At 51.4% G+C, this 12287-nt stretch overlaps 1 protein-coding gene across 1 annotated transcript in view; it reads right to left on the bottom strand.

Annotated features, from left to right (window-relative positions):
• The window catches only part of TBC1D31 (TBC1 domain family member 31), a 217251-nt gene that overhangs the window by 101762 nt on the left and 103202 nt on the right, over positions 1–12287 (bottom strand). Inside the window, exon 10 of the mRNA XM_075316197.1 lies at positions 11325–11404. Coding sequence (XP_075172312.1) covers positions 11325–11404 — 80 coding nt within the window. The remainder of the gene's footprint in view (positions 1–11324; positions 11405–12287) is intronic.

Raw genomic sequence — 12287 nt, 5'->3', positions numbered from 1 at the left:
ATCTCCACGGACAGTTGGAGCAGGTCCGGATACCAAGCTCGCCTGGGCCAGTCCGGTGCAATGAGGATGACTCGACGGCCCTCCATTCTGATCTTGCGCAGGACTCTGGGCAAGAGAGCTAGAGGGGGAAACACGTAGGACAGACGAAACTGGGAGCAGTCTTGAACCAGAGCGTCCACGGCGAAGGCCTGAGGATCGTGGGAGCGAGCCACGTAAACCGGAACCTTGTTGTTGTTGTTCTGACGGGATGCCATTAGGTCCACGTCCGGAGTGCCCCACTTGCGGCAGATTGACTGAAAACACTGCCGGGTGCAGGGACCACTCGCCACCGTCCACGGATTGACGGCTGAGATAATCTGCCTCCCAGTTTTCTACGCCAGGGATGTGGACTGCGGATATGGTGGACTTGGAGTCCTCCGCCCATTGAAGAATGCGTTGGACCTCTAACATTGCCAGACGGCTGCGTGTCCCGCCTTGGTGATTGATGTAGGCAACCGCTGTTGCGTTGTCTGACTGGACTCGAATGTGCCTGCCCGCCAACAGGTGGTGAAAGGCTAGGAGAGCTAGAAGCACAGCTCTGGTTTCCAGCACATTGATTGAAAGGGCTGACTCGGACGGAGTCCAAGTGCCCTGTGCTCTGTGGTGGAGATGTACTGCTCCCCAGGCGGATAGGCTGGTATCCGTGGTGAGAATCACCCAGGACGGAGTCAGGAAGGAGCGCCCTTGGGACAGGGAGAGGGGTCGAAGCCACCACTGAAGAGAGCTCCTGGTCCGTGGCGACAGAGCCACTAACCTCTGTAAGGAGGAAGGCCGCTTATCCTAACAGCGGAGAATGTCCAGCTGCAGAGCAGGGCTGTGGAGTCGGTAAGCCAAACCTTCGACTCCGACTCCTCAAATTCTCTTGCTCCGGCTCCGACTCCGACTCCGACTCCGACTCCGACTCCGACTCCGACTCCGACTCCGACTCCGACTCCGACTCCGACTCCGACTCCGACTCCGACTCCGACTCCGACATATATTGCTTATAGTTAGGTGAAAAATTTATTGTAGTACATGAATATGTGTATGTGACCATCAGACATTTAATAATTTTTATGATACAATAATCAAGATATTTGGATAGAACATAAAATATATTTATTGGAATACAACTTTAGAACACAAAAAACTGTAATAAATTGTAAATATGTAATACACTATGTAATATACAGTAGATTACATATATATCTTGTGTGTGTGTGTATATACACTGTATATATATATATATATATATATATTATATATATTACATATTTACAATTTATTAGTTTTTTTGTGTTCTAAAGTTGTATTCCAATAAATATTTTATGTTCTATCCAAATATCTTGATTATTGTATCATAAAAACAATTAAATGTCTGATGTTCACATTGTACTACAATAAATTTTTCACTTAAATATAAGCATTATACTAAATGTTGTTATTTAGTAAAATATTCAGCACATTCTGCATTGCACTCCTGTCCCCAATTTATTATATATTTTAGGAGTCGGAGTCGGTGCATTTTATACCGACTCCGACTCCACCAAAATGAGCTCCGACTCCGACTCCACGACTCCGACTCCACAGCCCTGCTGCAGAGGACGCAGATGGAACTGGGCAAAGGGAACCGCCTCCATGGAGGCCACCATTTGACCCAGCACCTGCATCAGACGCCTGAGGGTATAACGGCGGGGCCTCAGGAGAGAGCGCACCGCCAACCGGAGTGACAGCTGTTTGTCTAAGGGCAACTTCACAAGTGCCGGCAAAGTCTCGAACTGCATCCCTAGGTACGTGAGACTCTGGGTCGGAGTCAGAGTGGATTTGGGAAGATTGACAATCCACCCGAATTGGGCTAGGGTGGCGAGAGTGAGCGAAACACTTCGCTGACAGTCTGCGCTGGATGTACCCTTGACCAGAAGGTCGTCCAGATAAGGAAGCACTGCTAACCCCTGGAGGTGCAGGACCGCAATCACTGCCGCCATGACCTTGGTGAATACCCGAGGGGCCGTGGCTAACCCGAAGGGGAGAGCCACGAATTGGAAATGATCCTCTCCTATCGCAAAATGTAACCAACGCTGATGTGACACTGCGATTGGCACATGTAGATAGGCATCTCTGCTGTCGATGGACGCCAGGAACTCCCCTTGGGTCATAGAGGCAATGACTGATCGCAGAGACTCCATGCGAAAATGCCGCACGCGGACATGCTTGTTGAGAAGCTTGAGATCCAGGATGGGCCGGAAGGTACCGTCCTTTTTTGGAACTAGGAAGAGATTTGAGTAAAAACCTCTGAACCGTTCCTGAGCGGGAACTGGGACAATCACTCCGTTTGCCTGCAAAGACGCCACGGCCTGCGAGAAGGCGGCGGCCTTGGAGCAGGGGGGAGTTGAGAGAAAAAATCTGGAGCGGGCCGAGAGTCATGAGGAAGCTGCCTTAGTGGCAGAACCTCCTGCGGTCTTCTGCGGACGCGCTTTTGGGCGCCAGTTGGATTTCTGATCCTTGGCTGAGTATTAGAGGCACCCTGTGAGGGGGGCTGATGCATATTCATCAAAGTCCTGGACAAAAGCCCCATGGACTCAGCAAATGACTGGGATATGGACCTAGAAAAGGACTCTACCCAGGCCGGGGGTTCAATCACAGGTGCAGCAGCAGCCTGAGAGACCACTGGGGGTGAGACTCCATGCTGTGGCACCGCCAAGTTAGAGCAACCATCACAGTGTGGATAAATGCTCGGCTCAGGCAGCAGGAGCTTACATGCAGTGCATGCAGAATAAAGCTTTGGAGCCTTGCTCCTTGTGTGAGACATGCTGCTGGAGTGGGGGCTTTGCAGAGAATGAACCCCAGGGAGAATATACAGAGGTCCACAACCGGAGACCGGCTGTGGCTTACCAGACCGCTGAGCGCGGTGTTGTGTGCCCTCCAGATCCCGAAGCCCGGTCCCCCAGTCGCAGCACCTCAGCAGAGATGCAGAATGCAGGATGTCCCAGAGCAGAGTGAACTCTGCCTGAGAAGAGGGCGTTCCTATAAAAGAGCGGGAACTGGAGGGCTATAGAGACCTGCAAGGAAGGAGGGACGCCCCAGCAGTGGGGAGTGTCCCTCCCCTGTGTAGAACGGCCGCCGTGAGGAGCCGAACCTGTCCCTCTGCATGAGTGACATGCGAGGGCAGGAAAATGAAACTAGGCCTCCGGCGAAGCCAGGGCCTAAATTTAAGCGGCGAGGCCGACAAGCAGGCACCATCGGCGCGGTTCTCAGGCAAAAGCTAGAGAACCCGCCGGAAAAGTTAAAACAATCACATACAGCATACTCTCCCCTTACAATAAAGAACCGGGAACCCCAACATAAACGTCTCAGGTACTTAGCTGCTGAGACGCAGGACCAGGTCCCTGGGGATGAGTGCTCCGGTCCAACAGAATCCTCAAGGGGCTGTGGATGGAGACCGGCCTCCTGCCAGGCATGGAGACCGTGCTGGCTCCCACTTCAAGCCAGAGCCCACAAGGGATGGTGAAGGAGCGTGGCATGTAAGGCTGCAGCCTTGTAAATCAACCTTAACAACACCGCCGACACAGTGGGGTGAGAAGGGACATGCCGGGAGTCCAGACATGGACCCGCTTTTCTTCAAACTCTTTCCAAAAGTCAAACAATCAGATGAGAATGCATGTGTGGATGTATGCCTCCTGACACAAAGCAATAAACTGGCTAGGACTGGCTACCAGGGGGTGTATAAGCTCAGAGGGAGGAGCTACACTTTTAAGTGTAGTACTTTGTGTGTCCTCCGGAGGCAGAAGCTAAACACCCATGGTCTGGGTCTCCCAAAGGAACGAAAAAGAAATAAAGATTTATACTTAAACTAAGATTCCCATCAATCACTAGAATGAAGGGAATGCAACTAATCACTAAAGGGCCCCATACACAACAGATTTACACAGGCCGAACCTGCCAATGTCAAGGGCCTGCTCTGTATGGGGTCCGCCAGACGGGTGATATCAAAGGAGATGATGATCCGGCATTTCAGATGGCATTCCATCCTTTTGTTCTCGGTGAGGTAAGCCGGCCCCAGAAGAGTCTGGTAGGGGATCGCACAAACCGAACGCAGCCGAAAATTGAATATCCTTAAAGGGAACCTGTCAGGTGTAATATGCAGTGAGAACCACGAGCAGTTCTGGGTGCATATTGCTAATTCCTGCCAAACCGTCCCTGTATCTAGTAGCATAGATAAAGAGATCTTTAGAAAAAGTATTTCTAAAGATCCTTTATGATATGCTAATGAGCGAGGGGAAAAGTTGCAAGGGCGTTACTTCCCCCGACTAGTCTGCTCTCTCAGCATGCCCACAGGGACTAGCTAACATGCTATTCAATGCCAATTGCCCAGTGTCAAAAGCGGTGACGCACGTACCTGTGTGCATTGTCACCGCCTCAGATGGCAGGTTTAGGGCAAGTGCGCATGAGCGCATGATCACAAGACCCGGCACTTCCGGTCATGCGCACTATGAAGCCAGTTGTACACATCCCGGCTTCAGAGAGGCCTAGTGCGCATGACCGGAAGTGCCAGGACTTCTGATCCTAAACCCTAAACTGAGGCGGTGACAAAGGACAGAGGTACGCGTGTCACCGCTGATGACGCTGGGCATTGAATAACATGTTAGCACGTCCCTGTGTTCTCAGTGAGAGGAACAAAATTATAATCTTGTGATACCTTTTAATGGCTAACTAAAATAAAGGGATGTTACAAAGCAAGCTTTCGAGACATCTCAGGTCCCTTCATCAGGCATGGAAGGGACCTGACATGCCTCCAAAGGTATCACAAGATTATAAAGAGAATTTTGTTTACTTACCGTAAATTCTTTTTCTTATAGTTCCGTAATGGGAGACCCAGACCATGGGTGTATAGCTTCTGCCTCCGGCGGACACACAAAGTACTACACTAAAAAGTGTAGCTCCTCCCTCCGAGCATATACACCCCCTGGATAACCAATTATAGCCAGTTTAGTGCAAAAGCTGAAGGAGGGCAGCCACCCACAAGTAGAAATAGAGCAAAAACCGGAACAACCGGAGACTCTGTCTACAACAACAGCCGGTGAAAACACGCGGAACAAGAAAACTGCAAACAGGCAACAGGGAGGGTGCTGGGTCTCCCATTACGGAACTATAAGAAAAAGAATTTACGGTAAGTAAACAAAATTCTCTTTTTCTTCATCGTTCCTTATGGGAGACCCAGACCATGGGACGTCTCAAAGCAGTCCCTGGGTGGGAATAAACAGAGAAGTAGGCGAAACCTAACTTCACAAATGGGCGACAGCCGCCTGAAGGATGCGTCTGCCCAAGCTCGCATCTGCCGAAGCATGAGCATGCACTTGATAGTGCTTTGAAAAGGTATGCAGACTAGTCCAAGTGGCAGCCTGACAGACCTGCTGAGCCGTAGCCTGGTGCCTGAAAGCCCAAGAGGCACCGACAGCTCTGGTCGAGTGTGCCTTGATCCCCGGCGGGGGAGGCACCTGAGTACTCTGGTAGGCATCGGAAATGGCCGACCTAATCCAACGAGCTAGGGTCGGCTTAGAAGCCGAGAGGCCCTTACGCCGACCTGAGGTCAGCACAAAAAGAGAGGTGCACCGCCTAAGAGCAGCGGTGCGAGACACATAGATCCGGAGCGCCCGCACCAGATCCAGAGTATGCAACGCTTTTTCAAAGCGATGAACAGGAGCCGGACTAAAGGAAGGCAGGGAAATATCCTGGTTAAGGTGGAAAGGAGATATCACCTTAGGAAGAAAGTCTGGAGTCGGACGGAGAACCACCTTGTCTTGATGAAAAACCAAAAAAGGTGACTCTGAAGAGAGAGCAGCCAAATCAGAGACTCTCCTGAGGGAAGTTATGGCCACTAGAAAGACCACTTTCTGTGAAAGACGGGACAAAAACCTCCCTAAGTGGCTCAAAAGGGGGTTTCTGCAAGGCCGTGAGGACCAGATTAAGGTCCCAGGGATCCAAAGGCCGCCGGTAAGGCGGAATGATATGAGATGCGCCCTGCATGAAGGTGCGCACCTGCGCCAGCCGGGCGATACGCCGCTGGAACAATACTGACAGAGCCGAGACCTGTCCCTTGAGGGAATTGAGGGATAGTCCTAGCTGCAGACCGGACTGTAGGAAGGACAGGAGGGTCGGCAAGGAAAAAGGCCAAAGGAGCATGGCCGGAAGAGCGACACCAGGACAGGAAAATATTCCAAGTCCTGTGATAGATTTTGGCCGAGGAAGATTTACGGGCCCGAGTCATAGTGGAAATGACTTCAGGAGGGATACCAGAAGTCGTCAAGATCCAGGACTCAAGAGCCACGCCGTCAATCTGAGAGCCGCAGAATTCTGGCGGAAAAACGGACCTTGTGAGAAGGTCTGGACGGTCCGGAAGATGCCACGGCACCTCTACGGACAGATGGAGCAGGTCTGGGTACCAAGCTCGCCTGGGCCAGTCTGGAGCAATGAGGATGACCCGACGGCCCTCCATTCTGATCTTGCGCAGGACTCTGGGCAAGAGAGCTAGAGGGGGAAACACGTAGGACAGACGAAACTGGGACCAATCCTGAACCAGTGCGTCCGCTGCAATGGCTTGGGGATCGTGGGAGCGAGCCACGTAAACCGGAACCTTGTTGTTGTGCCGGGATGCCATTAGATCCACTTCCGGAGTGCCCCACTTGTGGCAGATTGTCCGAAACACTGCCGGATGCAGAGCCCACTCGCCGCCGTCCACGGTTTGGCGGCTGAGATAATCTGCCTCCCAGTTTTCCACGCCTGGGATGTGGACTGCGGATATGGAGGACTTGGAGTCCTCCGTCCACTGAAGGATGCGTTGAACCTCCAACATTGCCAGGCGGCTGCGTGTCCCGCCCTGGTGATTGATGTGGGCAACCGCAGTCGCGTTGTCTGACTGGACTCGAATGTGCTTGCCCGCCAACAGATGGTGAAAGGCTAAGACAGCTAGAAGCACAGCTCTGATTTCCAGCACATTGATTGAGAGGGCTGATTCGGACGGAGTCCAAGTACCCTGCGCTCTGTGGTGGAGATATACTGCTCCCCAGCCGGTTAGACTGGCGTCCGTGGTGAGGATCACCCAGGACGGGGCCAGGAAGGAGCGTCCCTGAGACAGAGAGAGCGGGGCCGAAGCCACCACTGAAGGGAGCCCCTGGTCTGTGGCGACAGAGCTACCAACCTGTGCAAGGAGTAAGTCCGCTTGTCCCAACAGCGGAGAATGTCCAGCTGCAGAGGACGCAGATGGAACTGGGCAAAGGGAACCGCTTCCATTAAAGCCACCATCTGACCCAGCACCTGCATTAGGTGCCTGATGGAGTGACGGCGAGACCTCAGCAAAGAGCGCACCGCCAGATGGAGGGACTGCTGTTTGACTAAGGACAGCTTTACAAGTGCCGGCAAAGTCTCGAACTGCATCCCCAGGTACGTAAGACTCTGGGTCGGAGTCAGAGTGGACTTGGGTTGATTGACAAGCCACCCGAACTGGACTAGAGTGGCGAGAGTGAGCGAGACACTCCGCTGACAGTCTGCACTGGATGAAGCCTTGACCAGAAGGTCGTCCAGGTAAGGAATCACTGCCAACCCCTGGAGGTGCAGAACCGCAACCACTGCTGCCATGACTTTGGTGAATACCCGAGGGGCCGTGGCTAACCCGAAGGGGAGAGCCACGAATTGGAAATGTTCCTCTCCGATTGCAAAACGTAGCCAACGCTGGTGTGAAACTGCAATTGGCACATGCAAATAAGCATCTCTGATGTCGATGGATGCTAGAAAATCTCCTTGGGTCATTGAGGCAATGACTGATCGCAGAGATTCCATGCGAAAGTGCCGCACCTGAACATGCTTGTTGAGAAGCTTGAGATCCAGGATGGGCCGGAAGGAACCGTCCTTCTTGGGGACTAGGAAGAGATTGGAGTAGAAACCTCTGAACCGTTCCCGGGCGGGAACCGGTACAATTACTCCGTTGGCCTGCAAGGATGCCACGGCCTGAGAGAAGGCGGCGGCCTTGGAGCAGGGGGGAAAGGACAGAAAAAAATCTGTTTGGCGGGCTGGAAGAGAATTCTATCCTGTAGCCGTGGGAGATGATATCCCGCACCCACTGATCGGAGACGTGTTGAAACCACACGTCGCCAAAGAGGGAGAGCCTGCCACCGACCAAGGACGTTGCTGGCGCGGCCAGATAGTCAAGAGGAGGCTACCTTAGTGGCAGCGGCTCCTGCGGCCTTCTGAGGACGCGGCCTCGTGCGCCAGCTGGGTTTTCGGTCCTTGGCTGAGTTAGTGGACGAAGCTGAGGGCTTAGAGGATGACCAGTTAGAGGAACGAAAGGAACGAAACCTCGACTGGTTCCTGCCGTGGACAGGTTTCCTGGTTTTAGTTTGTGGCAAGGAAGTACTCTTCCCGCCAGTAGCCTCCTTAATAATTTCATCCAGTTGTTCGCCGAACAGCTGGGGCCCAGCAAATGGGAGCCCAGCAAGGTACTTCTTGGAAGAAGCGTCTGCTTTCCACTCTCGAAGCCACAAGATCCTGCGGATAGCGAGGGAATTAGCCGAAGCCACCGCCGTGCGGTGAGAAGCCTCCAGAATGGCAGACATGGCATAGGATGAAAAGGCTGAAGCCTGGGAAGTTAAGGCAACCATTTCGGGCACAGAGTCCCTGGTGAGGGAATGCATCTCCTCCAGAGAAGCAGAGACGGCTTTAAGAGCCCACACTGCTGCAAAAGATGGGGAGAACGAGGCCCCTGCCGCTTCATATACAGATTTGGCCAGAAGGTCAACCTAGCGGTCAGTGGAATTCTTAAGTGAGGTGCCATCAGCCACAGATACAACTGTCCAGGCTGAGATTCTAGACACCGGAGGGTCTACCTTTGGTGAATGAGCCCACTCCTTGACCACCTCTGGTGGAAAGGGAAAACGGTCATCAGAACTACGCTTTGGGAAGCGTTTGTAAGGACAGGCCCTGGGCTTGGTCACAGCGGCCTGAAAACTGGAGTGGTTAAAGAACACACACCTTGCTCTCTTAGGTGAGGTAAACTGGTATTTTTCTACCAGAGAGGGTTGTTCCTCCGATACTGGTGGATTGAGGTCCAGTACAGAATTAATGGACGCAATCAAATCACTAACATCTGCATCACCCTTGGTGAGATCAATGGGGCACATGGAGGTAGCGTCCGAGCCCACAGTAAAAGCATCCTCCTCGTCCTGTGATTCAGCTCGTGAAAGTCGAGGAAGTCCTTTTAGGAGGACGGGGTCTGGGACCAGATGAAGAATCCTCTGCGAGCTCTGCTGAGCGAGACGTAGCAGCAGGGGCACCCTATGAAGGGGGCTGATGCATGCTCAGCAGAGTCCGGGACAGCTGTCCCATGGAGTCAGCAAAGGACTGGGAGATAGACTTAGAGAAGGATTCTATCCAAGCCGGGGGTTCAGCCACCGGAGCCGGAGCAGCCGGAGGGACCACTGGGGATGAGACCTCAGGCTGAGGCACCACCATGTTAGAGCAGGCATCACAATGTGGATATGTGCTCGGTTCAGGCAGTACGAGCTTACATGCAGTGCATATTGAGTACAGCCTTGCAGCCTTGCTCCTTGTGTGAGACATGCTGCTGAAGTGGGGGTTCTGAGCTAGAATGGCCCCCAGAGAGTATATAAGCAGGTCCACAACCGGAGGTTGTGGCTTACCAGACCGTTTTGTGTGCTCTCCAGATCCCACAGGCCGGACCCCCAGAGAGATGCTGCAGGCAGCTTCGATCAATGTGAGAACGCTGATAAAATGGCGCCGGAGCAAGGAGAGGGGGCGGGGCCAACTCTAAGAGCGGGAACTGGAGGGCAAAGGAGGTATACAGGGGAGGGAATCTTTCCTCAGAGAGGAGTGTCTCTTCCCTGTGCTGAACAGCCGCTGGGCGGAGCCGCACTGTCCCTCTGCATGATTGGCATGCAGGGGCAGTGAAAACGAAAGTAGGCCTCAGGCGAAGCCGGGGCCTAAATTTAACAATGCGGCCGGCTAGCAGGCACCATCGGCGCGGTTCTCCAGTGAAAACCAGAGAACCGGCCGGAAATGTCAGCATAGTTACACAGCACACTCTCCCCAACAATAAAGTACAAGGGACCCCTCAATAACCACGTCTCATATACTTAGCTTGTGAGACGCAGGGCCAGGTCCCTGAGGGATGAGTGCTCCGTCCGGCAGGATCCAAAAGGGGCTGCGGATGGAGACCGGTCTCCTGCAAGGCAGGAAGAACCGTGCTGGCTCCCACTTCAAGCCAGAGCCCGAGGGGATGGTGAAGGAGCGCGGCATGAAGGGCTCCAGCCCTGAAATCAACCTTAACAACACCGCCGACACAGTGGGGTGAGAAGGGACATGCCGGGAGTCCAGATTGGACCCGCTTTTCTTCAAACTCTTTCCAAAAAATCAAAATCAGATGAGAATGCATGTGTGCCTCCTGAACACAAAGCATTGAACTGGCTATAATTGGTTATCCAGGGGGTGTATATGCTCTGAGGGAGGAGCTACACTTTTTAGTGTAGTACTTTGTGTGTCCTCCGGAGGCAGAAGCTATACACCCATGGTCTGGGTCTCCCATAAGGAACGATGAAGAAAATTTTGTTCCTCTCTAGGGTTTGCTATTCGCTGCTTAATGAAGACAAAGATATTGCCCTAATTTCACACATTCTCCACCCAAACTTCCATTATATAATTAAAGGGGTTGTTTACTACTGGGATATACCCTTCTGATTCCACACCTCTCCCAGTTAAAATAATAATGCCTATACTGACCTCCCATACTGGCGCTGTTCCTGCGGTTCTTGTGGGGTTGTGACGTCACGTGAGCTACTCATCCAATCACCCCTGGCTTCCTTATGCCCGCCTTCGAGTTAATCAACAGGAAGGGAGTGCTGCGGCTCAGCTCACTTCCTGTTTATTGCTCATTTGGTCAAAAAGCAAAAAGGCGGAGAGAAGGAAACCAGCGCCGATTGGACGAGGGGCTATCGTCACGTCACAACCCCACGTGAGCCGCAGCCCTGCTGGAATGGCAACGGTATGGGAGGGGGAGTATATGCTTCATTATTTTACCTGGGGGAAACATGTGCAATCAGAAGGGGTTGTCCTAGTCATGGATGACCCCTTTAAGAAGTGTCAGGTCACAGCAAGTATGCACAGACCTGCCAATATTGGTGATTAAAATAAAAAAGATAAAAAAATAAAATAAAATAAATGGTGAGACAAAGACATTCATTCATAAACATAAATAATGAATGTAAGAATGATAATATGGCCCTAATGCTATTTTTTTATACCTGTATTTTGCAGGATACTCGCCAAAACCCTTCAGTATAGCCCGGAGCCGCTGCTTGCTCAGCCCACACGACGACTCATTCTGGAGGAAAAAGATCCGACCAAGATATTTAGGTGCCATTTACAGGCAGCAGATTTGTTGCACATACAGTGCCTTGCGAAAGTATTCGGCCCCCTTGAATTTGTCAACCTTTTCCCACATTTCAGGCTTCAAACATAAAGATAAAAAAAATGTAATGTTATGGTGAAGAATCAACAACAAGTGGGACACAATTGTGAAGTCGAACAACATTTTTTGATTATTTTAAACTTATTTTTTTTAAATAAATAACTGAAAATTGTGGCATGCAATATTATTCATCCCCTTTACCTTCAGTGCAGCAAACTCACTCCAGAAGTTCATTGAGGATCTGTGAATGATCCAATGTTGTCCTAAATGACTGATGATAATAAATATAAGCCCCTGTGTGTAATCAAGTGTCCGTATAAATGCACCTGCTCTGTGATAGTCTTACAGAGAGCATCATGAAGACCAAGGAACACAACAGGCAGGTCCGTGATACTGTTGTGGAGAAGTTTAAAGCCGGATTTGGTTACAAAAAGATTTCCACAACTTTAAACATCCCAAGAAGCACTGTGCAAGCGATCATATTGAAATGGAAGGAGTATCATACCACTGCAAATCTACCAAGACCCGGCCGTCCATCCAAACTTTCATCTCAAACAAGGAGAAGACTGATCAGAGATGCAGCCAAAAGGCCCATGATCACTCTGGATGAACTGCAGAGATCTACAGCTGAGGTGGGAGAGTCTGTCCATAGGACAACAATCAGTCGTGCACTGCACAAATCTGGCCTTTAGAGAGGCAAGAAGAAAGATATCCATAAAAAAGAGAATTTTGTTACTTACCGTAAATTCTTTTTCTTATAGTTCCGTATTGGGAGACCCAGACCATGGGTGTTTAG

Source organism: Anomaloglossus baeobatrachus, chromosome 6 (assembly GCF_048569485.1).
Source record: "Anomaloglossus baeobatrachus isolate aAnoBae1 chromosome 6, aAnoBae1.hap1, whole genome shotgun sequence".
NCBI classification, from domain to species: Eukaryota; Metazoa; Chordata; class Amphibia; order Anura; family Aromobatidae; genus Anomaloglossus; species Anomaloglossus baeobatrachus.
This window is presented reverse-complemented; position numbering and strand designations above follow the sequence as displayed.